Source organism: Squalius cephalus (assembly GCF_949319135.1).
Source record: "Squalius cephalus genome assembly, chromosome: 10".
Taxonomy (NCBI): domain Eukaryota; kingdom Metazoa; phylum Chordata; class Actinopteri; order Cypriniformes; family Leuciscidae; genus Squalius; species Squalius cephalus.
Genome location: NC_137131.1, coordinates 11043222 through 11059398, shown reverse-complemented (window position 1 = coordinate 11059398; position 16177 = coordinate 11043222). Strand labels below are relative to the sequence as shown.

At 36.9% G+C, this 16177-nt stretch overlaps 1 protein-coding gene across 2 annotated transcripts in view; it reads right to left on the bottom strand.

The window, feature by feature from the left end:
* scn8ab (sodium channel, voltage gated, type VIII, alpha subunit b) overlaps positions 1-16177 on the bottom strand; it is a 52461-nt gene that overhangs the window by 13737 nt on the left and 22547 nt on the right. For both annotated transcript variants that reach the window (XM_079884946.1, XM_079884945.1), the window contains 10 exons: positions 14562-14855; positions 12182-12314; positions 11797-12035; positions 10499-10672; positions 9356-9712; positions 8530-9006; positions 5053-5170; positions 4255-4409; positions 2851-3024; positions 49-171 (listed from right to left, as the gene is read on the bottom strand). In XM_079884946.1, the coding sequence (XP_079741072.1) occupies positions 49-171; positions 2851-3024; positions 4255-4409; positions 5053-5170; positions 8530-9006; positions 9356-9712; positions 10499-10672; positions 11797-12035; positions 12182-12314; positions 14562-14855 (2244 nt within the window). The remainder of the gene's footprint in view (positions 1-48; positions 172-2850; positions 3025-4254; positions 4410-5052; positions 5171-8529; positions 9007-9355; positions 9713-10498; positions 10673-11796; positions 12036-12181; positions 12315-14561; positions 14856-16177) is intronic.

Genomic DNA, 16177 nt, shown 5'->3' with positions numbered 1-16177 from the left:
GTGTTCTCACAGAGTGACTGGCATGCATAAGGCAGCCCTGGATCTTACCCTCATGCCCTCAAACCGGGACAAGGCTCTCAGGGGCCTGAGAGCCCTCAAAGTCCTCAGGGACTTTATGGGGCCCAAGTCTGAGTAGCCCAGCGCATTAGCTATAAGGCTGACTATAGACACCTATACAAAGAGAGAAAGAGGAAGGGAGGAAGAGAGAAAGAGATGGGCCAAAGTGTTAGAGTCAAGGAGGATGTCGGGGAGAAAGAGAGAGGACCCTACTTTGACACTGAGCTGGAGAGGCAGTAAACAGATATATACATACATATAGAAGGGTTTGCTCATGTATGTATGCATATATGTGTATTCAACAACAGAGAGAGAAAGAAGGAGAGAGATTCAGGTTAAACATGGGGTTAACCAGTCATAGGTACTGTATGTTGGGCGACCCAAATGTTTGCACTTTTGATCTTATTGTGCGATTCATTTTTGATATCGCAGGCAGACGAAGCTTGAAAAGCAGCTTACAGCAAACCTGGAAGGAAACTTGTGGTTGAGAAACACAAAAAACAGAGGTGAAGGGACACATATAGAGAAGAGGTGTGCACAAACTTAGAAGCACATTCACTGTACTTTGTACACACAAAATACACACAATACGTACAAACACCAACTGTGTACTGTACAGACGAGACCATTTGAGAGTCATTAGGGTAACAGGGCAGTTTGGGAGAGTAAGGAGGCAAAGAGAGAGGAACTCCTGTAAAAGAACAAGAGAGTCCTAACAGAGACCTTACCCTGGACCCTCAATTCCTGGCCCTCTTATGCCCCCTCAGGCCCTCTGTGTCCATCAGCACTATAGAGAGACAAGGTTACAGTACCTGTCAGGGACAATAACTAGCAATTGGAAACACTTGCGTTTAGGACTTTCATCCACATAGAACACAAATTTGGCCCTGCCAAATTGCTGCATACCAAAACAGGCTATGTATGTAAACATGGGCAGTCATGTTGATGTCTTACATCAGCCATTTCCAAATAACCAATTTTTGAAGCCTTATTTACAAAAATATGGCTCGTATATATCTACTGTACATAGCTTTTTTTTTTTTTTTAAAGCAAGGAAATTCCTGCTTCCGATAAAATCACCCTTTCAAAGTGAATTGCATATGTAACATTCTACAAAGATTAATGATTGATTCAAATTAATTAATAATTCCATGAATTTTGGATGATTTGCTGGTTTTTGAACCTGGATTTCACACTAAATTTAGTCACTTGAATTTTTTGACATGGAAAAGGAAAATGAATGAGTCATATTAAATGGTGGTATTTTCCTATGTGGTTTCAACTAACTGAAATATTTATAATAGATATAAAATTATACATTTAAAAATGTAAAATATTCTTCTGTTTTCATGAGTAAACGAATTCAGGCTCAATTTGTTCATATACCTAACATTTACATTGAGTAGTTTTTTTGCTGACTCTGTATAATTTGTGAAAGAAGGAAGTAATAATACATCATAATATATCTGGAAATTAAATAAAAGAAGATAACAATGTTTCTGTACCTTTCTGTTCAACAGTAAACAATTTTTCATAACATTTTTCAGTACATATATATCTTAAACAGGGTATTCTGGATGGTGCGTCATGTCAAAAAAAGTGCCCGTTGCAGATACGTTGGATGGGTTTATTATAAGCGAGACTCTCACATTCGCTCTATACAGAGTGTTAGCTACTCAGTTGCTTACTCTCATGACACATAGCAAAACAGCTAAAAGTATTCTTAATATGTTGGACCTTTTATTGAAAGTAGCCTACATTTACCTGTTGAGACATGCCTTCACAAGCAACTATAAGAGCTGTGATTGTGATGTTTGAGTTGAGGGAGGCACGACACGCGAAATGGCCATTTGCAAAATATGCTGTATTTTAGTAATTCCTCTATGGTGCCACTGCCACTAGTGTCTTTAACAAATGCATAGAATATCGATTAATGGCCTCTGATAGTTACAGTAGGTCTACACAACTACTGTCTTTAAAAGTTTTCGTAAAAAAAATAATTTCACTGTGGAGAAAATGAAATACTATGAAAATAGTATTATTTATGACTTTTCCCCCCCATTTGATAGTCTATTTAGTTTTATATCAAATACAACGTGATTTTCATTGATCGAGATCTAACAGCAACTGTACATTTTTCTGCTTTCCCTGCGCAAGAAATCCCCCATATTTGAGCAAACCAATGAGAATGCGGGACAATGATGATGATGATACATAACAACAGAGTGTTTGTGGATCTGCTTACGCGAAACCCTCTGTAATTGGCAGATTTGAAGAATTGGCAAATAAATAAATGACAGTTACATATATATTACCAAGATTTTATCATGTAAGCTTTATGGTACACCTCAAACAAGGAAATTTGTTCATTTTGGAATAGTGTTAATACTAATTAGTGAGTCCACGAATGGCTTGGGAATGAAGCATTCGCAGCTTATATGGACCGCTCGCCCCATCAAGACTGTCAAGACATGGACACTGTTGGAAACACGACTAATAAACAGATTAAAGTAAGTGGCGCAGCACCCAAGCATTCTAAATCAAATCTAATTTTAAGATAATGACCACTGACCTCAAAGCAGACCACAAGGACCAAAAGGTATAGAATAGGAAAACAATGTAAATCGCCATAATGACTAAGAATGCACCATGAAATAATCAAAACTACTATATACATCTGCAGAATAATCCATCTGTACTGTGTGAAAATTAAGTTAATTGTGAGAGCATCACATGATGAGGCACTGCAAGGGATAATGGTTGTGATTTATGGACATACTATAAGTTACTTACATCCACAATGAAGAAGTCCAGCCAGCACCATGCATTGGTGAAGTATTTGACGAACCCATAGGCCACCCATTTTAGCAACATTTCGAGGATGAAGATGTATGTGAAGACACTGTCTGCATATTGTAGGATGATCTGGATGGTTTTCCTCTGTTCAATGTACACATCCTCAAACGCCTTAGAAACAAAACAGAGAAAAGGATTTATTTCAATATCAGGCCATCATTTCTGAATGCTCATTTCATTTCTTTACTTTTTGTAATATTAATTCACATATTTTTAATTTTTGTTATGGTAAATGAATCTAATAAAATGATGCATGTTTGTCAAAAATAATTGTTTTATTTGATGAATTTATATCATCTGCAAATTTCCCACAATCACTTTCAGTCCCTGACATCACCAAAGTGTGGCACTGCAGCCCCACTTACTTTAGCTCACACTTTCACTTCAGTGGGAGTTTGGCTATGGTCCCTAACAGCAGCTGTGAGAGAGGCAGCAGCATCTTCTGCATGTGGGGCCTTTTTCTACAGCATTTGGCTATGCTCCCTAACAGCAGACATGAGATACTGCAGCCCCAAGACAGACTGCTGAGGTGCAGGGGCCGGTTCAGCGCAATATAGTGATAGCCATTAGCAACTTCCATAGATCATATAGCACACAGCATGCTATGCAGCCTCAATCACATTACAATCTACCTGCACTACTGTTCTAGCGCATTACTTTTGCACATATGCATTGTGCAAGGATGAGAAATCTACACTGTGCCCATATATCTTCCATCTCAGAGAATCTTTAGCTCAGCTTTTGTAAATCTACATTACCGACTTTCAAAAATGCCCAAAGCAGTTATGAATTGGCAAATTTCTGAGATCTCCACTGCTTGTTAGACTGGATTAAATAACTCATTTATCTGTAATATGCATCAAAGTTATTTGAATCATTTTCAACGAATAAGGTACAAAATAAGGCCTTGAACTGAGTGTTTTCAGAGTTTAAGTATTTTTTTAAGTAAGTAAAAAAAAGGAGGTTAACCTTCAGAAAATGTTGACCTCAGAAGGTCAAACTAAACATTCAATTAATAGTTACCCTGTTATCAAAAGACATCTAAATACAACTTAAACCCTTATTTGTTTGATTTTGTAATTTTATAGAAACATACATTTAATAAAAAATAAATTAAAAAAGAGAGAGTTGCTCAAGTTATTTATTTCCGTTTTTTAAATAAAAAAAGCAACATAGGATGTGTGCTTCAAACACTTTACAAAAATGATTAGAATACCAAAGTGTACAGCATCTGTGGAAATGATTTACATCTTTGCACTTTTGAGAGAATAGTAGCATATAATATCAGCTTCTACATTTAAATAATAATTGTATAGTGCGTGTGCATGTGTGTGACCTCACCAGAGCTCCAGAGCTGAGAAGAATCATGAAAATGATGAGCGTTTCAAACCAGTTGTGTTCAACAATGAGGTAGCAAGTTTTCCTCAGAAACCACCAGTACTTCCCCCAGCCCTCAGTAATAGGCACGTCACAACATTTGTACCGTGCCACACAGGCTGAAAAACATATTACATATATGCTGAATACACATTTACATCATATCGACACTCACAGTGCTTGCTTTATTGCCTAAGGGTAAAACTAATTTACTACAATGGTATGTATGTGTATGTATATATATATATATATATATATATATATATATATATATATATATATATATATATATGAATACATATATATATATAATATAATATAATATATAAATATATTAGGGTTGCACAAATTTTTTGGGGCGATACCGATTTTAACAAACAACTATTGGCCAAATCCGATGCCGATTTTTGTCACTTGATCTCTTATTTGAACTTTTGTCATTAAAATCCATTGGATCCATTTAACATTCAACAGGCCAACATAAATACAACAACAAAGATGCAAGGGAACAAGGGAATGTTCATTTATAGTTTTAATATTAATTAGCGAGTTCACAAATGGCTTGGGTATGCAGAGCATTCGCAGCTTATATATACCGGTATATATTACATGATCATGTTTTTTTTTTTCTCATTTCTTAATTCATTGTAATTCATTAAAAGTATTTCTTCAACTAACAGCCCTACTAAATACTCATACATAAATTATTTAACAAAGTCAGATGTACATTAACTTTCAAACAAACACACATGCATTTCTCACCATCAGTCCAGCAGGCCTCTGGGTCTAAGTACTCCTCTACGACCTCCACTACAGCCATTTCCTCTTCATCAGGCTTTATGTCAATAGTACTTCCCTCGGAAGAGCTGGTGTCATCCAGCTAAAGGGAAAAAACACATATCAAAATAGATTTTGTTTATTTTGATTAATTCTTCTACTTCTATTTTATCTATTTATTTTAACAAGAGTCTTTTCAGATAGTCACAAACAAGGTCAAAACACAAGGTTCACTCAAATCAAATGAAAAAACTTAAAATGTGCTGAATCAACTTAATTCTTTAACTTTTTGTCACAGATGAATATGATTGTTAAATCCACTGTTAAATGAAAGTTACCGTAATCATTTTGTGTTGGGACTATGTGAATCATTTTTGTTGACATAACTAACTGGACAGTGGATCTGTAGTTCCCAGTGTGCTTTGCATCAGACTGCATTAGGAGAGTAACATTTTGAAATTAAGTGTTATTGTATGTGATTTTCAGGAAAGATAAAGACTTGTTAGTGCTTAATGTTCAGTTACGTTGGCGATTTAGAAGAGTTTCTGTTATAATTTTTAGTTTTGTATAGAACCATTGTATAGAAAACTGGTGCTTGTGCTCAGGATGTTGGTGGTTACATGATGACTATGATGTTTTTTGCTTCACTCAATGAGCAAAAACTGTGCTTATTACCAGTAATGAGACCAGTGTATTCTTACTTGCTCACCCAAAATGTTGCATATAATAATAAGCAAAATTGTTTTTAGCATATTAACATGTGCTATTGCTAGTTGACACAGGAACTTAAACGTATTAAGTTGGTTCAACAACACATTATTTGTTTAAATGAACTTATTTTTTTCCTGCTGTACCATGAAAAAGTTTGTCTTAATTTAGTTGTTCATTGAACAAATTTCTTTTTGTGCGTGTGTGTGTGTGTGATCCTGACTAATCCAGCACTCCAATCAATGCTTTCTCTAGTGAAAAACGTCTGCTGTGTGAGTCCACAGAAATCCCTGAATGCAAGATGCAATATAAATTGATACCAGCACCTGAGTTACGGTGGGTCAATAATCTTTCCCACTAGTAAGTTATAAACTGAAGCCAGATGTGTCCTAGCGCTAACCTTCACTGTTCTTCTGGGTGTCTAGCTTAATTAGCATTCACTCTACCCAAGACACAATTAACCTTGACTCAACACTAACTGAATTAACAAGGTTAAAAACTATCATCTACATATGCAAATCAGACAGTGATGAATGACTTTTTGCTGTATTTTATGCAAATCAGGTGTTGTCTATTGATTTACTTTTTGTTGCATATTATGGTACAGCACAGTTGTATTTACGTCTTTCTTACAACAGAAAATAATAATGCTGAGAAAAAAGGAGCAACATTTCCTAATTATAGTTCATTTCTTAATAATAATATAATAATAATAAATATGATGTGATATCATATAAATCGTTATATTCTGATTACTAATAAATAATCGAAAAGTTATAATATTAAATGATATGAATATGAATATATATAATGCATATATTATATTATTAAAAGGAAGCAACTTAAATGTGGCATATAACTCCATGTGCGGAGTCATCATATTCTCTTACTGCAAGTACCTACCGTATCATAATTTAAAAAGAATGCAAACACAGGCACTTGCATATATACCCATACAAACACATTCCTAAGCCTACTGGAAGAGCTTGACCCTGATCACTGCAGGCCAAGATGACACAGCTGTTTTATAAAACCCTAAATGTTAATACACATACACACACCGGCAGTCGGAAGCATCAAAGGCATAAAATAACCCTTCCTCACCACCACTGCAGTCCTCCCTGACCCAGCCTGGCCAATCAGAAATGAAGACCCACCCAGCACTGCTCTGACTGGCTAACAAAAATGATCTACTGTAATATCACTGGCTAGATGTTCAGCACATGTAGTTCAGCAGTATTGGATCTGTTACGTCTAAACTGGGTCAAGGTGACCCAGTCTTTGCACAGAGACCAGGACAATGACAGGAGAGTCAGTATAAATGTATGTGCTACACATGTTGAACTACATTTAATTTTGGATGACAAGTGACTGCTCATATTATTTTGGTTCAGTCTGCTCCCTGGTAGCATGCTAATACATGCATAGAACAGAAAACTATTGAATACCCTTTAGGGGCTAGCTATGCTCTTTGTTTTGAGGGGTATACAACAGCTTTAATAACCTAATTTTATTGAAACTTACACACACATGCACGTGTGCCAGCACACACACACACACACACACATACAAAGGAAAAACATTACATCATCTGGTGGACTGCATCTATTCTTTGGCTGAGTGGCTCAGCACTCAGCAGAAGCAGCAAGGCAATAAATCACAGGAATAGCACAACTCAACATTCTTATACTGCCTGCAAAGCCTTAATCCACCCATACTGCTGTAATCTGCAGCCCGTAATCAACTACTGAGACTGACTTCATCTACACACACGGTCATAATCTGATCACACTTCCTTTAATTTAAGTTTCTCATCATTTGATTAATTAAAATAAAATACAAAATAAAAATGACTAGTTTGCTTTACAATTCAATGCAGTCCTAATAATCTATATTTATTTGAGAAGTCATCCTCTACTGAATCAAGGAGCCCCCTTTTGTCATTTTATTAATAAATAAGTCATATTTAATCAAAAAGCCCTATTATGGCCTCAGGAAATATATAAAGTGATGCGACTGAATGTTAAACAATCATTTTGTACCAGGAAGAGAAAGTCTGACTCTTCCAGCATACACAAGCCAACTCTTTCTGAAGTAAAAAGATGCAAAAAGCAACATGGACTCAAAATGATGATCCTTGTGAATTCTGTACAGTAAGCAGCAGCAGTAAGCCATTTTCAATTCCTCAAAGAATACAGTATGGGCTACATAAAATTTTCCACTGCTTTTCTTCACCCTAATAATTTTTTTTTACAATAACCTCAGCACCTGCTTTAGTTTTAATATATGAAGTCAAGTCATCAGAACAGAATTATTTTCTTTTTCCTACTTTTTAAACAATTATATTTACATCTAAATAATACAGTTTTATTCTGAGATTATAAAATTAATATTAATATTAATAAGAGTGTCCCCTACAGTGAATGAAAAATAACTAATAATTTTATGTCTTTTAGCAAAAGTCTCTATAAAGATCCAGTATGGAATTAAGAGTAGAATTACAATATGTTAGCTCTGACCCACCTCTGCCCCTAGTATCAGAGGTGCTTCTGATGCTGCTTTGGTGTTGTAATTTTTTTTGCTATTGCCATTACAACCATTCATCATTCACTTCAACCTGTGTAATACCAAAGACTGAATATATAGCAGATAGATAGGAGTTGGTCTTGCACGTCCGAAATAGCTATCAAGAGGTAAATATAATAATGACGCCATGTGAATTGACTTTCCTTGAAAGGAACTATGAATACTCACATCTTTGCTATTTTCCACATCCGACTCACTGCTGAAGTCCTCTGTGTTGAGGTTCTCAAAGTCCGACTCTCCCACAGCGATGGGAACCCTTACAGTTAGGTTGGGGTTGTGTATGAAGGACATGGGCTCCTCATCAATCATGTACTTTCCTACGCTGCTACCAATGCCGCTTGTGGTGCCATTACCATTCTTGGGGTAATTCAGATCACCACATTTAATGTCCACACCAGTGTGGTTACCCATGAGGTTGAGTTTTTTGTCATACATGTCATCAAGAGGTTTGTCTTCGTCTTCCAAAGGTTTCTTCTTCAGGATGTGGGCAATCAATAGACGTACATGAATTTTGAACCAAGCGATACCCTTCTTAATGCGGATCACTGAAATCTGCAGGTTGTTCATCTCACCGTCATCATCTGTGGCTGCCAGATTATCAGCACTGAAAGAGCTGAGCAACAAGGCCAAGAACAGGTTCAGCACCTGATCAAGAGAAAGATCAACAATTTAGCTTTTTATATGTTGCACTTGATTGTAGACTTGAAGTCCACAAGACCATAGGCTGTCCCCCTTGTCATTTTTTGGTTCAACCATGCTCAAGATGTGCTCTCATGTGGCCACAGTGCATCCTGGATGCACCCTTTTTTGAAGACTTTAAAATGAATGTGTCATTATTTCATCAATGTGCAAACCCCAATGAGGCCCAAACTCCTTCTGAACCACAAAATGACATAGGATACCCTACATGCTTGCAGGACATTTCTTACAATGAGGGAGGAAATAGTGACAAAGAAGCTGAAAGAACTGCAACATGGGAAACTTTAAAACTCACCACCAAGTTTCCAATGACCATCACCATCATGAATACAGTGAGACACATTGTTTGTCCAGCCACCTCCATACAGTCCCACATGGTCTCAATCCATTCTCCGCACAGCACCCGGAACACAATAAGAAAGGAGTGGAAAAAGTCGTTCATGTGCCAACGGGGCAGCTCACAGCTTATTGCAATCTTACACACACAGTCTTTATAGCTCTTCCCAAACAGCTGCATGCCCACCACAGCAAAGATGAAGACGATGATGGCCAGCACCAGGGTCAGGTTTCCCAAAGCTCCCACAGAGTTACCAATGATCTTTATCAGCATGTTCAGAGTGGGCCATGATTTAGCCAGCTTAAACACCCTCAGCTGTATAAGAGAGAAGTTTGGGATTCACAAAAGGATTGGAATAAGAAAATATGAGACATTGTACACTACTCAAAAATTTGGGGTCGGAAAGAGTTTTTTCATTTTAATGCTCACCAAGGCAGCATTTATTTGATCAAAAATACAGTAAAAAAGTAACATTGTGAAATATTTATACAATTTAAATCAATTATTCAAATTTTACAATCTAATTTATTAGTCCAGTCTTCAGTGTCCCATGATTCATCAGATTCTAATATGCTGATTTGATGCCTGAAGAAACATTTCTTATCATTATCAATGGTGAAAACAGTTGTGCTAATTAATATTTTGTGGAAACCTTTATTTTTTTTAATTAATAGAAAGCTGAATAGAAAGAACAGCATTTATTTGTGATAGTTTTAATGTGTCCTTGCTGAATAAAAGTATTAATAAAAAAAAATCTTACTGACCCCAAACTTTTGAATGGTAGAGAATATACAACTATGGATGTCATACCAAAATGTCAGTAGTTGATACCAATACCAATAAAATATCACTATTGTTGACCAGATCTGATACCACATTAAATATGCTATTTATATGCTATATGCTATTACATAATATGCTATTTACATATGCTAATATATACAATTAAATATTTACATAAATAATAACAAACAGTACAACAATAGAGATGGATGAATTAAACTGCAAGGCACTAGTGATGCTTGCATATCTAATACAATTTGGTACTACTATCTATCAAACAAAAACATATGCATGGACTTGTCTTCACTCATAACGCACCAATCTGAAGGATCTGAGCACAGACAGTCCCTCTACATCGGCCAGCCCCAGCTCCACCAAACTCAGGCTCACAATGAAGCCATCAAAGATATTCCAGCCCTCCTGGAAGTAGTAGTATGGATCCATGGCTACCAGCTTTGCAAACATTTCAGCTGTAAAGATACCCGTAAACACCTGAGATAAAAAAAAAAAAAAAGTAGACAAAGAAAAATGTCATTAGGATGACCTTAACAATGTTGATGGAAAATTTGATGTTAGATTGACATTGTAGATAAATATGTTAGTATCTAGTCCACAGAAGAAGAAAAAATATAAATATATAAACATGTTGGGGTTTATTTTGTGATAATTATCAGTTATCATTTACTGGAATGCACCATTACAAAGACCAGATTTGAACTTCCCTTTAAAAAATGTCAATAAATATATGCTGAACTGTCGAATAGGTTTCCTCAAAAATGTAAACATTTCGACCACTGGACATGTTTGCCATACCTTAACAGTTTATCACTGTACTAATACACAGAGCTGCCTGAAATATTAATGTTTTGCTTCCTGTACAAGTGCCTACACATATCTCTATCAATTCTTCTGTATTGTAAACATAAAATGTAAAATACTGCGAGACCACTGAATCAGATATGAGAAGGAGGGGATGGGTTGTAGAAGATACTAGAGACTGGAACGATTGCAGAAGATTGGTGTAATGCAGGCTGTATTTTCAATGTAGGTGCATCATATACTGAGGAGCAGACATCAGTGCTACACTGCCAGAGACATAACTTAAAATGGAAATGTGGGACAGGGTCCAGTGTTGCTGCTCAATACAGAAATGAGAAGATGGTTAGGACTGAGAAAGGACACCATTGAATTTAGGGCTGTCAATTGATTTAAAAATGCAATCAAATTAATTACATGATATGCCAATCAATTAAACCTATATATATATATATGAGATAAAAGTCCCTATATAAAGACAAACGAAAAAATTAAAATATAATTACTCAAAATAATGTGCTACTCGTAGTGCAAAACCATTAAAAAAACACCTGCATTCTGTTCCACCTTTGCTGTCTCAATACAAGAATGCATCCTGTATGAATAGCCCCTTTGGGTTTTTGTGGTTAAAGCGCAAAACTTAAAGCAGTGAAATACAACAAAAAGGTCTGCAAATAAAAATAAAAAGAAGAACAAAAAAAGTATAACTTGAGCGCCGTGTTTTTTTTAATGCTGTGTCATGCACGAGGTGTTTCATAAAATTTTAAAACAGTCAGTGACATTCGTCTCCATCTTCTTACCAGGTTTCCAACCGAAAGCACCCCCTCAAATTGCTCTGTCATGGGATAATGCTCCATGGCCATGAAGACTGTGTTCAGCACAATGCATATAGTAATAGCCAGGTCTACAAACGGATCCATCACGATGAGGTTGACAATCTCTTTTATTTTTATCCAGATTGGACAGCACTCCCATATCAAGAATGTGTTGGCAAACTTATACCAGCAGGGCGGACATTTTCTCTGAGAGTCCTCAAGCTCTGTGGTGACAAAAAGAATAAGGAGAATAGGGGAAGATCAAAATATTGAAAGCAGACAGACAGACAGACAGACAGACAGACAGACAGACAGATAGATAGATAGATAGATAGATAGATAGATAGATAGATAGATAGATAGATTATACCTTCCACCAGCGTGTTTGTTACAACCGTCATTGCACTATTGGCTCGCTCTTTCCGACTAAAGGAGGTATTGAGCTGGTCCACTGACACCATTAGAGAACCTGAGTGTTTTCTCTTCCCCTCCACCTCTGTAGTCTGATGACAGGAGTGACATGATGTGAAGAAAGACAAAGATCAATCAAAGATGGAATTTCTTTCAAGAACCATGTAACCCATGTCAACACACATGCACAAGCTGACAGAAACACAAGCCCAAACTCATCCTCAACTGTATTGTTCCATTTAGCCACTGCTGATGTGTCTGATATATTCCTAAAGTGGATTTTCTCTCTAAATAAAGAATTGTACCTAAATGCTTCTCAAATTGAGTTTAAACAAACGACTTGCTTTAATAGAATAGAATAGAATTGTATTCTTGCAAGACAACAGCATATGGACCTACCATAGCTTCCCTCACAGACACTCTACAGTAAGTAGCTACATAATATACATAGTCATTCATAACCCTCAATTTAAAATTTTAATTTCCATCCTTGTCTTTTATACACTAGACCAAAGTATATATAATTGAAGCCTTGAACAGTGGTTCTCATCCAGGAGGCTGGGGCCCTAAATGTATGCTGGTTTTCCACCCCCTTTTTGGGGTGAATTTAACTCTATTCATATAACTCTATGATTTCTAAGATTGTAAATGAAAAATACCTAGCCTATTTTTTTTTTTACTTCAGTTACAAGACCATTCATTCATCACTGCCAGCTGCTCAAAAGGTTGCCTACTTGTCCTCCAGAGAACATCATCATGCAAGAAGACAATTTACACATTGCTTAAGGCCCAGTTTTCACTGCCATTAGAAAAATCACTTGAATATAAATTCACTTGGTATTGTTGGTGTTTGTCAAGACAATAGCCCATTTCACACATTCAGTCTTTACTGGTAAATTACCATTAAGATATCATGTGTGAACACGACCTTTTCAAAAATACAATTCCTCCGCACCAAAACAACAAGCTTATGCTGCATTCACGCCATAACATCCTCACCTCCCGGTTCACATCCTCAGACTCAGATTTATCCGTTTATATGGCAACACTATCAACGCCGAAATGAATCTGCAGCAGATAGGTGGTACAAGTCAGCGTTCTTTAAGTTGTTTACGTTCATTATTATTGTAATGTTATGTGCTTAACATTAATTGAGTTAATTAAATGCTTTGCAGACTCTGCTCTGGTTGTGCGCGTTCATGTGTTTTGGAGGAGGCGTGGAGATTTGGAGATGCTCTGAAGAAAGGGTGGGATCTTATGATTTCAAAGCTAGCTTGCTATTGCTTGCCTCTCCGAAATTTCCTTTCCTACCTTTAATTTTCTTTTCTATGCAAAGATGAGCTAGACGAACATCTCTCTGATGCGCCGCGTCTCGTGCTCGAGATCATGCCTTCTTTCCATTCATCAGTGCTGCGGTTCTGCAGTTATTGCATCTTCATCCAGGTGGATGAAGAAAACTGCTCAGCGTTTAAAGGTCATTTCTGATGATTGACATCACAGAGTTTACTGGTGTGCTATGTGAAATGGGCTAATGTTTATCTGTTCCTTTCAATTTCAAAGTTATTTCATCTAGATTTTACATTGCAATTACTTGGTGAAGGCTGCATGTTCAGTTAAATGTCTGTACAGCTGTGTGAAAACTGGGCCCGAGATCATGCTTTCCACATAGGAGGAGAAGGCAAAGAGAGTATAAGGATGTCAATCCACCATGCTATTTAAAATGAAGCAGAATGCTGTTATTGGAAAGGTAAGGATAGGTTTTTCTTGCATCACACTTTTTTTTTGGAAGGGAACAGAGTGGTCCTGAAATTCTGAGAAATCGAGGTGGAAAAAATAAAATGACAAATTTGATGTTGTGGTTGCCATGAAGGTGTGGGTTAAGTGTGACCTGAAGAATATTGTAGGTACCTTATTTAATGTGGTAATGGAATTAGTATATAAATTAGGTTTAGAGGGGATGGGTTTCGTGATAAGTTAAAGACGGGCATTAATGTGCACAAAGGGACCCCTCGAAAACTCCCCCAATATTTTTTTTTTTGATTGGCCATGCCATTCACAGAGGGAGAGCACCGGCAGGGAGAGGGACTAGTAAGATTGTTAATCAAGACAAGAAGGGAAAAAAGAGACAAGAAAGGAAGGAAAAAGGAATCATTTTGGAGTTGAGAAAGAACAGACAGATTAGAAACTCAGTGAAGGAAATGCGGTAAACGAAAAGGGAAAGAGAGAGGAAAAATCTGAACTGGAATCATAATCGGCCACTTCTGTCATGCCTATACTCTGAACCTGCCCCCTGTGGACGTCCTTACACTGTCATCAGAAGCTGCCTTATCTATTTTCACCTCAGGCAGTAGCCGGCCGGGTCCAGGCCCGATCAGAGACACCACGCCATTGCAGTCCACCGTGCTGTTTCTCTTGCAGCCTGGGTGGGGTGCCAGTGGGTTAATGCGTGAGGAACCCTGGCTGTAGCCGCTGTAGCTGCTGCGCCTGTATGGGACAAAGAGGGAGCCGCGGCGGTCTTCACTCTCCTCGACCGTGCTGTGCTCATCGTCCGCAAACTCATTCTCCGAGCCCTTGAAGCTGAATATACTGCTGCGGCGGGACATGAAGGGCGAGCCAGGGATACTCAACAGGGACTGTAAAAAAGAAGAAGAACGGCACACATGAGAATGAGGAATCTTCAGTGAGTGCAAGAAGCCAGAGCAACATATAAACATGAGAAGAAAAACACATTTGCATTGCACTGATTTCCCATTCTTTTTTCTGAGTGGTCTGCCAACTAGTGACTCTCAGAGACGTGGAGAACAATAACTGCTGACCAAAGTCATTAAATGAATTATTTAACAGCTAACTGCAGGTCACTTCTTGGTATTCAGAGAACCCTTGTTCTCTATGCTTTCATAACTTAGAACCCAGTAAAGCTGACCAATGCAAGTCAGCATGAAATCAAAACAGACCGTTTACTGTCTTATATATATATATATATATATATATATATATATATATATAATTTATTTTATTATTTATTTATTTCATTTCAATATCTCCATGCTTTCCTCTTAAAAGACTTAAATTCAGTGATGTTATTGTTCACTAAGGCTGGGCGTACACTATGCGAGTTTAGGAGCTCGTGAGCCCTTTTTTGCACACATTACGAGTCAGTAATCCTGATAATCGTGTCAAACCAGTTGGTACACGGCACGACTGCATGGCGAGCCGGTGGCAATCGCGTGAGCTTTGGCACTAAACGGTGGGAGATGGGAGTTTTCGATATTGCTGCTTTAGCTTCAGATAGAAAAATAAAAATATATAAAAGACAGCTATGCAAATGATTCTGTGAATAACAGAGCACAACATGGTCATTTTGTTCAACAAAAAACAACTAGAGAGTGTATTTGTGTGTGTCAGTGAGTGTATGCGTGTGCTATAGGGTTACTAGTAGCCTATGTGATGTGGTTTATGATGTATTCATGCTTATGAGTTGGGAAGAGGGGTGACCATATGTGCATTTTCCAGAGGGAAAAAAATCGCTTGCGAGCTCCTACGACAGCAAAAATAGCACCATGTACGCCCGGCTTACAATTTAAACTATTAAAATTCATTTTCGAAAAGCTGAAATAAAATATAAATACTAGATGAAAAACTAGAAATGTTGCCTTGGCAACTAACTGATATAAAAGAACTGATAAAAAATAAATTAAAACTAATTAGAAATATATATATTTTTAAAATGACAAAAGCACACAACAAAATGACTAAAATTAAACTAAAATTTAACTAAAACTAAAAATTAAACTAAAATATGCAAATAAAAGCTGATTCAAAACATTAATAAATACTAGAAAAGTATGTGAATAATACCAAAATAACACTGCTTGAAATGACTTAATATAACCAAATATGTATTAGTCAACAGCTATTTAGCAATTGTTTTAAGCAAACTTGCATTCTCTGACTT